Source organism: Zea mays, chromosome 4 (assembly GCF_902167145.1).
Source record: "Zea mays cultivar B73 chromosome 4, Zm-B73-REFERENCE-NAM-5.0, whole genome shotgun sequence".
Classification (NCBI taxonomy): Eukaryota; Viridiplantae; Streptophyta; class Magnoliopsida; order Poales; family Poaceae; genus Zea; species Zea mays.
The window spans coordinates 1,815,761-1,830,497 of NC_050099.1; the positions used below are offsets into that span (position 1 = coordinate 1,815,761).

Consider the following 14,737-nt stretch of genomic DNA (forward strand, 5'->3'; position numbering starts at 1 on the left):
ATCATGTTCCTTCTGCATTTTGTTGCTTAATAATGGTGCTCAAGTTGTACAAACACTCCCTGGACCTCACAAGTCCGTTGCAAAGTGATGCACATGTTTAGGGGGAGATGTGTTACAACTTGACCCTTTGAGACTAACCATGTGCTTGAGTTTGCTTGTTTTAGTCTCAAAGGAGGTTTGAAAGGGAAAAGGTGGACTTGGACCATGAAAGACTTCCACTGCACTCCGATGAGAGGGTAACTTATTCTAAGTTCATCTCATGTACTCTTATTGCCTTTGTATTCTTATTGAAGATTTTGGTGAGGCAATGGGGTTCTGGGCCAAGATTAATCCCGTTTTGGTGCTTGATGCCAAAGGGGGAGAAAATAAAGGCCAAAGCGATAAATGGATCAGCTACCACTTGAGAGATTTTGAAAATAGTAGAATAGAGCTCTTATTTGTCAAAACTCTTTTATTGTCTCTCTTGTCAAAAGTTGGCTTCTTGTGGGGAGAAGTGTTGATTATGGGAAAAAGGGGAGTTTTTGAAATCTTGAATCAATTTCTCTTGGAATCACTCTCTTTATGTATTAACATGTGTGCTTGACTTAGAGATAGAAATTTGAGTTTAATTTGCAAAAACAAACCAAGTGGTGGCAAAGGGTGATCCGTATATGTCAAAATTGAATCAAAACAATTTGAGTTCTTATTTGAATTGGTTTTGTATTTGTTCTACTTGCTTTATATTGTGTTGGCATAAATCACCAAAAAGGGGGAGATTGAAAGGGAAATGTGCCCTTGGGCCATTTCTAAGTATTTTGGTGATTTAGTGTCTAACACAAGTGCTTAAATATAAAATAGTGGACAAAGTACAAACCAAGGATAAAGGTATGTTTCTCAGACTTAGTACATTGTTTTATGGACTAATGTATTGTGTCTAAGTGCTGGAAACAGGAAAAACCGAATTGAAAATGTCTTGGCTCGAGCAGCCAAGAATCTGCTCAGTCTGGGAGCACCGGACTGTCCGGTGGTGCACCGGACAATGTCCGGTGCGCCAGGCTGGTTCGAGCGAAGTGGCCGCTCTCGGGAATTCACCGGCGACGTACGACTATAATTCACTGGACTGTCCGGTGAGCCAACGGTCGGCCGGGCCAACGGTCGGCCGCGCGATCTGCGCAGGACACGTGGCCGAGCCAACGGCTAGAAGGGGGCACCGGACTGTCCGGTGCGCCAACGGCTCTCTGACTGCCAACGGTCGACTTCGCTGGAAAAGGAAAGAAATCGGGCACCGGACAGTGTCCGGTGTGCACCGGACTGTCCGGTGCGCCACCCGACAGAAGGCAAGGATTGCTTTCCCAGATTGCTCTCAACGGCTCCTAGCTGCCTTGGGGCTATAAAAGGGACCCCTAGGCGCATGGAGGAGTACACCAAGCATCCTTTGAGCATTCTTGATCACTCACACTCCACTCTTGCGCACTTGTTCGACATTCTAGTGATTTGAGCTTCGTTCTAGTGTGCTAGTCTCTTGAGCTCAAGTCTGGGTCTTGTGTGTGCGTATTTGCTATGATCTTTGTGTCTTGTGTGAGTTGCTAATCCCTCCCTTGCTCCGTGCTTCTTTGTGAACATCAAAAGTGTAAGGGCGAGAGGCTCCAAGTTGTGGAGATTCCTCGCGAACGGGATAAGAAAAGAAAAGCAAAACACCGTGGTATTCAAGTTGATCATTGGATCACTTGAGAGGAGTTGAGTGCAACTCTCGTCCGTTGGGACGCCACAACGTGGAGTAGGCAAGTTTTGTACTTGGCCGAACCACGGGATAAACCACTGTGTCATCTCTGTGTTGATTTCTTTGTGGTTATCGTATTGTTCAAGTTCTTCTCTTTAGCCACTTGGTGATTATTGTGCTAACACTTAACCAAGTTTTGTGGCTTAAGTTTTAAGTTTTACAGGATCACCTATTCACCCCCCCCCCCTCTAGGTGCTCTCACCTTGTTTATAGCTGATTGTATCTGTCGATGAAAAACATTACAATCATTGGTGGCATGGGATAAAAGAATTATGCCACTTACAACAAGCACGTCTCTTTAATTAATCCATAGAAGGAATAGTATGTCTTAATTTAATGTTGCCATTTTTATTAGCTCGTCAAATATTTTATCGCATTTAGCAACATTAAAAGTAAATTTAACTTCTTCTTGCTAATTCTTTTGAACCGGCTGTAAAGAAGAATATGCAGAAGATCTGGCCAAATAAGCTCATCGGTATATACATTTGTAGATTGATCATCTGAACTATCAAGCTCTACTAGATGTATAGTACGGGTACCTGATATTGATGTCTCTTTATATCGACTTTCATAGGCCAAAGCCCACTGATTTATTTGAGCTATTGAAAAGAACTGAGTGCCATCTACTTTGTCTCTTAAGTAGGATAGCAAACCGTTAAATACTAGCCTTGCTAGCTCTTAGTCTACGTCATGGATTCGAAAACATCGGTTTCTAGTGTCCCGGAACCTCCGAATATAATCATTAACCGATTCTTCGTGTCCCTGTCAAACTGAGGCTAAATCAGCCAACCCTAATTCATATTCCCCAAAAAAGAAATGCACATGAAATCATTCTAGGAATTAATGAAATTAGAAGGAAGGGTGGCGTACGATGCAAAAGCCGTACGAGTAAGGGATAAAGAAATAAACGAACACGAAAGACTTCCCCATCGGCCAATTCGCCTAGGTGTGCTAGGAACTGGCCTACATGTTCATGTGTGCTTCTACCACTTTCACCAGTTGAACTTTAGCTCAACTCTGTTCAGCTGAAGTTCTTCTCTAGCAAAAAATGGTTCAACCAACCATGGTCAAAGTTGGCTGCTAACTTCTTTGTCGGTGTCTGCTCTACTCTTATCAGTCTGCTTTGATGTCAGTCTGACATTCAAACTTTCTGATAGAGGGTGGTTGAACCGGCCATGACCCCCGGTTGAACCGGTTTTCGCCAGGGGCAGCCGGGGTTAAAGCCCACGTCTAGCCTTTCTATCTCCCCACTTCAACTCAGATCCTTCCCCAGCTCAGCTGCCGCCGATGCATTTTCTCTCTCCCACCTCTCCATTCCTTCTCCAAATCCCACCAAAATACTCACTGAAATCCATTGAAACTTGGAGGGATTGTTCCTTGGGAGATCCTACACCATTTCCATCAATCCATTTGCAGTTTCACCACCCGGATTCACAGATCAAGGTAATTCTTCATTTTTTCATTTTTTTGCCCCGATCTATGACTCTAGGTGTTGTCTTGTGAATCCTTTTGAGGAGAAGGCTTGTATGTGTATATGGAACACTTGCTTAAAGGGATTTAGCCTTTGTTGTAGACATTTATTAAAAAATTGTGTGGTGTGTTCATGTCCAGCTGAACTGTTCATATGAACGGTTGAACTGCTGAAGCGTCCCCAATCCTCTGGGACTCAAATGTGATACAATTACTAGTCCCAGGAGGCTAGTAAACACATTTATACATCAGATGATACCAAATCTGCTTAAACGAGACAAACCTACAAAGATGGCGAACAACTTTAAGAGTTGGTCCACAACTCGAGACATATCATCAGAGTGGGGCTGAAGCAGCCCGATATACGCAGTGAAGCAATTCAGCGGTCCAACAGCCACAGGCAAGGTTGGGAACAGTCGTAACTCTTACCCGATCTCCTTTTTCTGAAAAACAACAAATAAGCAAGGGTGAGTACAAACGTACTCAGTAGCCCACCTTCACCCGCGGAATGGGGAAATCAGATATAATGCATGGAATATGTGAAGCTCAGGATATTTTGCAGAAACAGCAATATTTTATGCAGAGTTGTTTTGAAAAACATTTTGTATTTTTGCAAAGCGCATCCTCTCCAAAAGGAGCAGGAAGTTTTTCAGTATTATAACAAAATCCCCTGGACTAAACCATCCAGGTATCTCAGCAGTTTCCCACTGGTTTTCATTTCCAAAAACAGCTACTAGACTTCCCGTCCACCATAGCTCACGGTTCAACAGCTAGACCTTTTAAAAACCACTTTTCAAAAGCATCTCTTTTTTTGAAAACAAAACATTAATTGTCATACCATACCAGACTCGTCCATTCCTGTGGACACAGACTATTCGAATAGGTTTTCAAACTCTGCGCAGAGGTGTACACTTTACCCACTAGTTCGGCTCTGCGATCCCATGGCCAATGAGACCCGAATCCGACTCTCTTTCTTTCCCCGCACGTCCTAACCTTAACGGTTATCCGGAAGGAGTCAGGCCACCACCATGTCCAAACCAGACAAAACTTTCCCCCTCCTTATCCTCCCGGTGCTCCCCAGCCTTCATAACCCTGGGGTTGGACCGTACGAGTTCAGATTGAGTGACTGCCCACACAGTCTCGAGTGGTTGTACTATTAAAGAGTACAGGTAGTGAAGATGACAAACCGGTCCTTATATGAGGGGACAATCCTTCTGCTCACGCCTAAACCAGCTGAGCCATCACCTTAGGCCCTCCCCTAAACCAGGGAGTCCTTGATTATCCCACTCACAAGGTGATAAGGGTGAAAACCCTTCATCATACACATTTTGAAAAGCATTTTCTTTTGAAAACTCACACCTTTTCTCAAATCATTTGGAACATATATATCAGGGATTGATTGCGGCATGCGGCTGGGTGGCCATAATAACTTGTCTCAAAATCATATCATGCATAAAATAACAGGCTGAGGGTTGTGGTTGAAAAATCATAGGTAATTTATGCATCAAAGGGATCCAGTGAGCTTGTCGTGCTTATTCGGCGAAGGGGGAAGGGGAGCTCGCGGAACAGGCTTCTGGCTCCACCGCCTGGTGTAGACTTGCAGATCTGGCCTCCACGAGACGACACGAACGCTCTGATAACTATGCAACATGAACAAGCAAACATACAAACCAGCAAGTATACCAACAAATATTTAGTATAGTGATCAGAATAGCGATATATGGATGAGTAGAGTCTTGAGTAGAATCTGTGTCATGTGGTGTTGTGATATTACTGGTGGTGGAGTGGAGGTGCTTACCAGGAGAGTGGACTGGAGGCGAAGCGACACTATGCGTGTAGCCGGCAGAGCAGAGTAACTGAGTGGGTGGGGTGTTTGCCTTGGTTGAGGGTGTTGAGTGTGTGTGGAGAGGGAGAGGGTAGCTGGGTGTATTTATAATTTAGTGTATGTGGTGTAGCATAGTGAAGTTCACTGTTGGTGAGAATAGTGACGAATGAATCGTCTGACTTAGTATGAACAGGAGAGTTATAGGCAGAATATGGGACAAGTGTATTCTGGGAGTTTTCTGGAATATGAACCATGCTTAAGGGATGACATGGTTGGATAGGGAATAGTTTGATAAGAATTTAGAAACGATAATTATTGGAATCTGAGTTTGGAAGCCTGGTTCGAAGGAATCTCAAAGTTAAGCGTGCTCAACTTGGAGAAACCTAGGATGGGTGACAAGATGGGAAGTTCTCACTGGAAGGAAAATCACAGTCACCGGAGTTCGTATGACTAAAATATTGGTCTGGCTAGTCTTAGGTGGACTGGACAGCATGATGTATGAGTAGTTGAAATTTGGGGTGATCGGCTAATCGATGAATAGTAACGATGAATAGTGACGATGAAAAAGTTACTAGATATCATCGATGAGTAGTAACGATGATGAATAGTAACACTGAATAGTAACGATGGTGAATAGTGTCACTGAATAGCAATGACGAATAGTAACGATGAATAGTGATGGTGAATAGTCGTATGAACGAACGATGAACGATGAATAGGAACTATGAACGAACGATGAATAGGAACTATGAACGAACGGACGAACGATCGAATGATCGGACGAACGAACGATCGGAATTTCGGCAGCATAACGGCAGGACAAAGATTATCTGGAAGAACGATGAATAGGGACCATGAACGAACGATGAACGATGAATAGGAATTATGAACGAATGATGAACGATCGAATGATCGAACGAACGAATGATCGGAATTTCGGCAGCATAACGACAGGACAAAGATTATTTGGATGAACGAACGGACGAACGATCGAATGATCGGACGAACAAACGATCGGAATTTCGGCAGCATAACGGCAGGACAAAGATTATCTGGAAGAACGATGAATAGGGACTATGAACGAACGATGAACGATGAATAGGAACTATGAACGAACGATGAACGATCGAACGAACGAACGATCGGAATTTTGGCAGCATAACGGTAGGAAAAAGATTATTTGGACGAACGATCGGACGAACGATCGGACGAACGGACGAACGGACGAACGAACCATGAACGATCGGACGAACGATCGAACGATCAGACGAACGAACGAACAAACTAAGAACAGGGGACGAACGATCGAAGAACGATCGAACGATCCTTGTGCTAGTGTGTGCTTGTGTGGAACATGGAGTGGGTGTGTGTGTGGGGGGGAGAGTTGCCATGAAATGGCTTGGGGTGGGATGAGAGGAGGCCCTTGCCCCTCTATTTATAGCCATGGTGGGGGGATTAGGGGGAGGGATGAGAGGATTAGTGGGAGGATGAGAGGATTAGTGGGAGATTAGCATGGATTTGTCTTGTATAAGTGAGATTAGCTTGTAGAGCTCACCGTATGACACTGGAGGCATACGTATACGTATGGGCATGAGGAAAGTTATGAAGAAAATATTTGTAGGGACTTGAAAAATGATTCTGAAGGTATTTCTCAAGAGGAAAATATCTGGAGATATATCGGTGGAATATTTGGGCAGTATTTCTGGAAAGAACTTGAAGGGGATCACTCGGGAAATATCTGGGCGGTATTTCTGGAAACAATTTGAGGGGGATTACTGGGAAAATATTTGTAGGATATTTTGAGGAGGATTTTAGAGAGAATATAGACCACTATATTTTATTTGCTGATATCAACTCGCAAACAAACATTTTGAAATGAAATTTGAAATTCATTTTGAATTTAGAGCGAGTTTGAGAAAATTTCAAGATTTGAATTTTTGGGATGCTACAACTGCACATGTCACTCACACCTTTCTTCTTTGCACATGTTGATTCGCACCTTGAATAACTCCATCTCATTCCTTGTTTGTTCATCTTTTTTAAGATGGTTCACCGCTGGAACCCCTCAGTCCTTGAGTCTAGCAGCAGTGATGAATCAGAGATTGAGGAAGAAACTCCGGTTCCCTCTCCTCCACCTCGTCGATCGCTCTCCAAAAGGGGTCGAGGGTCTGGTAGGATAGAGGGTGAGGGACCCTCTTGACCTTCCCAACCTTCTCCAGGGGGAGGCAAAAGGTGTCCGCTTCTCGCTCTCGTCGAGGGCCATCAGCTGCCGAGGGTCTTCCCATTTAGGAGGAAGATGGTTCTCTAGACGATATCATTAACCTTCCTCCTCTGCATGCTCCCATAGTTGGAGGACTGAGTCTTCATCGAGCTAATGTATCTCGGGGTCCTCATGAGGAGCTGACTGATTTTAGTGCAAGGGCCATTGATGTTGTTTAGGAGTTGAGATTCACAAAATCTACTTTTGCTCCTAGGCACCCAAGTATTCATGATCCAAGGTTTTGGAACTTATTTCAAGCTGATTTCTACAACAATGTTATTATGTCCAAGAAGTAGCCAGTCATCATGCATAGGGTGATTGATTGGGAAGGATGTGAGAATATGAATGATGTTGACATGACCAGAGTTCTGAGAGTCTGCAAACAAAATGGGATAAAGAACATTATGACTATGCAATATATGTGGAATGATAAAGTCATAGCTCAGTTCTATGCTACTCTCTGGATAAAGAAGGTGGATGAGGAAGCTGATGGGTATGATTACCCGTTCATGTATTTCTATCTTCAGGGATTAGGACACAAGGTGAGCTACCATAGATTTGCTCATATTCTGGGTTTTTCTGACGAGGATATCATAGGAAGGAACCTTTGGATTGATGGCATTCGTCTGCCCAGGAGAGAAGAGCACGAAGAGATTTACATCTCTACCGAGAGGGAATTCTGGATCACCTCCAACATGCATAGGTACTATCATTACCCTAATTCTTTATCCAGAATGACTATTCTTCTCAAGGGCAGAAATCAGATGAATGTCCTTGGGGAGAGTAGAATCCTTGTCCTGCATATGACTCCATCCATCACTCAAAAGATTAACGTGTTTGACATGATTTGGGAGGAAATTGTGTGCGCTTCTTAGTCACCACTGAAGGGTTGTCTTCATGTACCCTTCATTATGAAAATGATTGAAGTGGTCACCCAAGTCTGATATGAGAAGAATGTCAAGCACACCCGCTATGCCCCCCTACTGGGTTGATTCCAACAATCCAACAGCCCAGTCCAAGCATTAGTAATTTAAATCTTGAGGTAAACCTCCTAAAATTACCTAAAATATGACTTTAGGGTATTACAGCTTATCACAAGAAGACCCTAGGGTTCGTTGTTGTTTGGTACCAAATAGGTGGTGGCCATCATAGAGGTGGTGTCTACCTTCAGGATAACCATCTTATGTACATCAAGTAATCATCCCCTGGTTCTAAGATTTTCTTTGAAAACCGTATTCAAGATAGTATTATTTGTCTTACATCTTATTTACTATATATATCGCTTTTCTAAGATCTCGACCTTCCGTGAGCGAAACCTAAAGATCATCCCCAAGATCATTAGTCCAAAAAGGAGCCAGCACCGAGTAAAACTCATCATTTACACGGTGGAGCACTGCAATGCATCTGACCCATCAATCCAAAGTCGATGCATGAAGGCAAGCAACATGGTAAGGCTACGTGGAACCCCTATAGATAATAGTTAGCTAGCTAATAAATTATTAGCTAGATTCAGGCAACTAATAAACTATATGTTAGCTGTGAGCGAGTTAGCTAACAATTAGTTACGATATTAGCTGAGTATGTTTGAAACTAACAACTAATTTTTAATAGCTAGCTATTAGAGGTTTCAAACTCTGACCGGTTAGTTTAATGCACTGCTCTCTGACTGCAGCTAACAACAACCTCCCTTGACTCCCATTACCCGTCGTCGTTGCTTCTTTCTTTGCTCGTTTTCCATTTCATTCCCATACGCGCGGCGTCATAGGTCATAGCCCACCAGACAGCAACGTCTACGTGTCGCCTCTTCGCCTTCTCGTCCAGTCCAGTACTGCCTATTAATTAGGGCGCGACACAGGCCAAAGCCAAAGCCCTCCCAGTGGTGGTGGAGCCGCAGCTAGCACCTAGATAGCTAGCCATGGCGGCCACGCCGTCGCCGTTGCCGCGGTGGGCGCCGACGCCGAGCCCCTCGCGGCCGCTATGGCGCTGGGGCGCTCGCCATCATCAGCCTGGCGGCGGCGGCGGCGCGGGCACCAGCTGGTGGTCTCGTATTGCGAGCGGCGTCTTCGCGTGGGGTGGCCGCGGGCGTCACCGTGGCGCGGCGCCGTCGGACGAAGCAGCAGCAGCGGTCGCCGGACGACGATCGGGGTGCGAGCTGCAGGTGGTGGTGCCATCGTCGGCGCCAGCGGCCGTGGCTGCGGAGGACGCCGCCGGCGACGGCGACCCCCGGGCGTTCCTGACGTGGGAGGACGTGCGCGTGACGGTGGCCGGCGGCCCGCGCGGGGCGCCGGACGTGAGGATCCTGGACGGGATCACCGGGCACGCGCGCCCCGGTGAGGTGCTGGCCATCATGGGCCCGTCCGGCGGCGGCAAGACGACGCTGCTGGACACCCTCGCAGGTCCGTGTCCGTCACGTCACCTCCTTCACGTATCATGCGTGGTGCATATGCATTATGCAACTCATTCATACTAGCTACACGCATGCGAAGAAACCATATTGCCTGTCCGCGAAAGTACACAGGTTGCTTGCTAAAACAGACAGTAGCTAGCACTACTCTCCACCATGCATGCCATAGTAGTTAGCTAGCTAGCTATATGTGTTAATTAATAATAACTAACCCCCGTCTGTAGTATGGTGACACGTAGATGATGAAAAGGATATAATTAAGTGAAAACATGCATATCCGGTGCACATGAACTAACAAAAAAAAGATATCATACATATTATTTCCATCCTACTACAATTATATATAAAATTTAAAGTTCAAATTCGTTATACTCTAACTGTAATACAAAAGAGAACATTTTAGCCGATTTTGTAATTTAAACTTGTCAGAAATTTTATCTTTTTGTTACAGCTAAAGTATAGCGAATTTTAAATTGAAATTTTGTACACAATAGAGAAAAAAATATGTGATTTTTTTAAATTTTTTTGTTAACTTTGTTAGTTTATTTATGTGCAGTTCATGTGTATCAAAGTATCAAAGGCTCATATACACGCCACATATTTACCAATAATTAATATATAATAGTGACAGCTAGGCAGAGATGATGATAAAAGGCGCGCGAAGACGTGTAGCATTGGAACGGATCCAAACATGTGATGCCAATTAATAAAGGGAACCTAAGATAACAACATGCATGGAGAGAGACGTATCATTTAAGAAATCGCAGCAGAAGTAGTAGCCCGGCCCATGCTCCCCTCTCCATCAGCTGCTTGCCGCCCAAACCAACTTTGCATTGACACCATTAATGCATGCCCATGGATGGATGGATCCTACACCATTCAATTCATGACCACGCTCGTGATTAGTAGCACAGAAATTTATTTTCCCTGCCGCGTCGCGTTCGCCACCATGGTAGGAGTATGCAACATGCATGTCACGGTGGTCCGGACCTGATGAACTGTCCTGTCCATAACTACTACTGTGGGGAATGCTTTTAATTCATTTGCAGCGATCAGAATCTCTGTCACTGCTGATCCACTCTAGACTCTCCACCAAACTAACTGTTTCATAAATTAATGACTGGAATAGTGCTCCCTGTGATTTACTGCACATATGTTTTATTTTTATATTATTTCATATGTACTTTCATTCGAAGGAACATATACGTACGTGTACGTGCGTAGGTCTATGCAATAGTACCACCACGCTAGCTAAAGGACGGTGAGCGGCCGAGTGATGAGCTATAAAAAATGGGTCATATTCCTTTTCAACTCATATATCTTTTTAAGGATTTTAGATATAAAGTGTAATATTTATTCTTACCGTCGTAAAACACGGGCACTGTACTAGTGTATAGTCATGCATGATACTATTTGTTTTGGAAAATGACGAATCCCCTCTCTCTATTATTTACTCCCTTTGTACTAAAATATAGTTTTTTCTTACCTTTTTTTCGTTCACATTTATTCGATGGCGATGAACGTAGACATACCTACAAGATTAATTAATAAATGTATATTTAATCTACAAGAAATTATATATATTTTAGGATGGAGGGGGTATTTATTTATCATTTAGAGCCTCATAAAAAAATATTGGCATATATTGCAGCATATATATACACTCATACAAAACGAAATGGAAGCTAGACATTGTTACCATTTTGAGTGCAGGAAGGTTAGGACCCGGCATGAATAAAACAGGTCTGATTTTGATCAATGGCCGGCAGGAGAAGCTTGCCTATGGAACCTCGGTAAAAACAAACATCATCTATCCTTGTTCTTTTTTTTTCTAAATGCATATGAGCGGATGATCGATCGGACGAATGAATAATAATATATAAACGCTGAATATAATTGAAGGCATACGTGACCCAAGACAACGTGCTGATGTCGACGCTGTCGGTGCGGGAGGCCGTGTACTACTCAGCGCAGCTGCAGCTGCCCGACACGACGCCGGCGGCGGAGAAGCGGGCGCACGCGGAGCGGGTGATCCGGGAGATGGGGCTCGCGGACGCCATGGACACGCGCATCGGCGGCCGCGTCACCAAGGGCATCAGCGGCGGGCAGCGGAAGCGGCTCAGCATCTGCATCGAGATGCTGACGCGGCCGCGCCTGCTCTTCCTGGACGAGCCCACCAGCGGCCTCGACAGCGCCGCGTCCTACCACGTCATGAGCCACATCGCGCGCGTCGCCGCCCGCGACGGCATGACCGTCGTAGCCGCCGTGCACCAGCCCAGCGGCGACGTCTTGGAGCTCTTCCACGGCCTATGCCTGCTCGCAGCCGGAAGGACGGTGTTCTTCGGGACCATCTCTGACGCCACCGAGGTACGTACTTCTTGATCATCATGCATCAGAGAGAAGTTAAGAGGACCAGGACCATGCATATATATATCTCTGACTTGTGTTAATTAGCTCGATCGATCGTTCCTCCTTGCATATATATATATGCATGCAGTTCTTCTCTCTGAACGGCTTCCCATGCCCACGCCTGAGAAGCCCGTCAGACCACTTCCTCAGAACAATCAACAAAGACTTTGACGAGGAAACCGTGGTGGAGAGCTCTGACAAAGCTAAAAGGAAAACAGCAGCTGATGAGGCAATAGAAATCCTGGCGACTGCATACAGATCATCCATTTACTTGGACAAAACCACAGACCAAATTGTCGAAATGAAAAGCATGGTAATAAACCTGAGTTTTATTTACCTGGATAGAGCTGTGCATGGTAATTGTGGAAATGAAATTCCCTACTGGCTGCAGGATGGAGCTTCATTTCGGCGGAGAGAACACGCAAGCTTTGGCACCAAGCTCCTTGTGCTGACGAGGAGATCGTTCCTGAACATGCACAGGGACGTAGGGTACTACTGGATGCGTCTGGCCATCTACATGGGCATTGGCGTGTGCCTAGGCACTATCTTCTACCAACTTGGCTACAGCACCTACAGCTCTATCCAGAGTCGATGTGAAGTAATCATGTACACCATCGCACTCCTAACTTTCATGTCCATCGGAGGATTTCCATCCTTCGTAGAAGACGTCAAGGTGTTCAGAAAGGAGAGGCTGAGCGGCCACTACGGCGTGTCGGAGTTCGTCATCTCCAACACCATCTCCGCCACTCCGTACCTGTCCGTCGTTTCCCTACTGCCCGGCGCGATGCTGTACTACCTCACGGGCCTGTCCAAAGGCGCCGACCACTTCGTCTACTTCGTCATGGTGCTCTGCGTCTGCTGCCTCCTGGTCGAGAGCATGATGATGGTCATCGCCGCCGTCGTCCCGGACTTCCTGATGGGGATCATCGTCGGCGCCGGGGTGCAGGGGGTCATGATGCTCAACGGCGGCTTCTTCCGCCTCCCCAACGAGCTGCCCAAGCCCGTCTGGAAGTACCCCTGCTACTACCTGTCCTTCCACAAGTACGCCGTGCAGGGGCTCTACAAGAACGAGTTCGTGGGGCTGTCGTTCCCGAGCGACCAGCTCGTCGACTCCAATGTCACCGTCAGTGGCCTCCAGGTCCTCGAGTACAAGCTGCAGGTGGAGATGGGGTACTCCAAGTGGGTCAACCTTGCCATCCTCTGCGGGATGATGCTGGTGTACAGGATGATTTTCTTCGCTATCGTCAAGATCTCCGAGGAAGTTCGGCAGAAAAGGGGTGGCAAAAGAGGATGTGTTAGATAGTACGTAGCCGGCTCTTCTTCATATATGTATGTGTGTATCTCTTTCCTCTCCCCCATTATTCTTCCAAATTGTATAAGCTGCTGACACCATGGGTCGGATAGACAACCGACCACAATTCTCCACCTCAACGACAATTAAACTATAAGCCAACAGAAGTTCAATCTTCAAACTCTTCATCTTCAAATCAGCATGTAACAATCTCACCGCCTCCAAACCTCCACTAGGGAGCTACCTCGGGCAAGCACGAACACCCACCAAACTCAAACAATGCTCGAACTTGGCTCTTGGGACCACCTTGGTTAACATATCAGATGGGTTGTCTTTTGTGCCAATCTTCATCACATACAAATATTTGTTCTTCACATGAAGCTGAATGGAAAAAAAATTTAACACATCAATATGCTTGGTTCTCTCATGAAACTTTTCATCTTTTGCAAGATGGATCGCGCTTTGATTATGACAAAAGACAACACAATCAACCTGCTCAATGCCCAAATCACCAAGAAAACCATGCAACCAAATAGCTTCCTTCACTGCCTTAGTCAAAGACATAAACTCAACTCATGTGTTAGATAAGGCAACAATATGCTGCAATGTTGCGTTCCAACTGATGCATGACCCACGGAGCTGAAACACATAACCAGTGAGAAAACACCTTAAATCAAGATCCATAACAAAATCAGAACCAGAATAACCAACGACAACATGTCCCGGATCGACTACCCTTTGATCAAACATCAAACCATATGTGCTTGTGCCTTTGAGATAACGGAGAATCCACTCCACAGCTGAAGCGTCCTCATACTCTAGAACTTAAATGTGATACAATTACTCCAGGACAAAATTATTCACCATCCTTGTCCTTCTAGTGCTCTCTAGCCACCATAACCTTGGGGTGCGGACCGTGTATATAAGTTCAAATCAAGCGACTGCCCACACAATATAGGTAGTGAAGGATGACAAACAAGTCCTTATACGAGACGAGACAATCCTTCATGCTCACATCTAACCTGGCTGAGCCAACACTTTAAGGCCCTCCCAAACCAGGGAGTCTCTGATCATCCCGCTCAAAGGTGATAAGGGTGATAACCCTTCATCACACACATTTTGAAAAACATTTTCTATTGAAAACACAACCCATAACCCACTTTTCTTTTCGTAGTAAAAAGGGTATTCTTAATGCGGACTGTATCTCATCACACAAATGTATAGTAACCATCCCATAATCTAGGATTAGGTAGTGGTAGGAAGAATAAGAATTTTATGCATCAATGGTAGAATGAACTTGCCTTCATCAAAGCCCTCGT

The 14,737-nt window shown here is 45.2% G+C and overlaps 1 protein-coding gene across 1 annotated transcript; it reads left to right on the forward strand.

Annotated features, from left to right (window-relative positions):
* Positions 1 to 9,066: 9,066 nt before the first annotated feature.
* Positions 9,067 to 13,723, forward strand: LOC103652678 (ABC transporter G family member 11). The gene is made up of 5 exons (XM_008679620.3): positions 9,067 to 9,710; positions 11,432 to 11,511; positions 11,621 to 12,085; positions 12,216 to 12,440; positions 12,519 to 13,723. Exons 1-5 carry the CDS (start codon positions 9,230 to 9,232, stop codon positions 13,428 to 13,430), a joined length of 2,163 nt encoding a protein of 720 aa, XP_008677842.1. The 5' UTR covers positions 9,067 to 9,229; the 3' UTR covers positions 13,431 to 13,723.
* Positions 13,724 to 14,737: the final 1,014 nt, after the last annotated feature.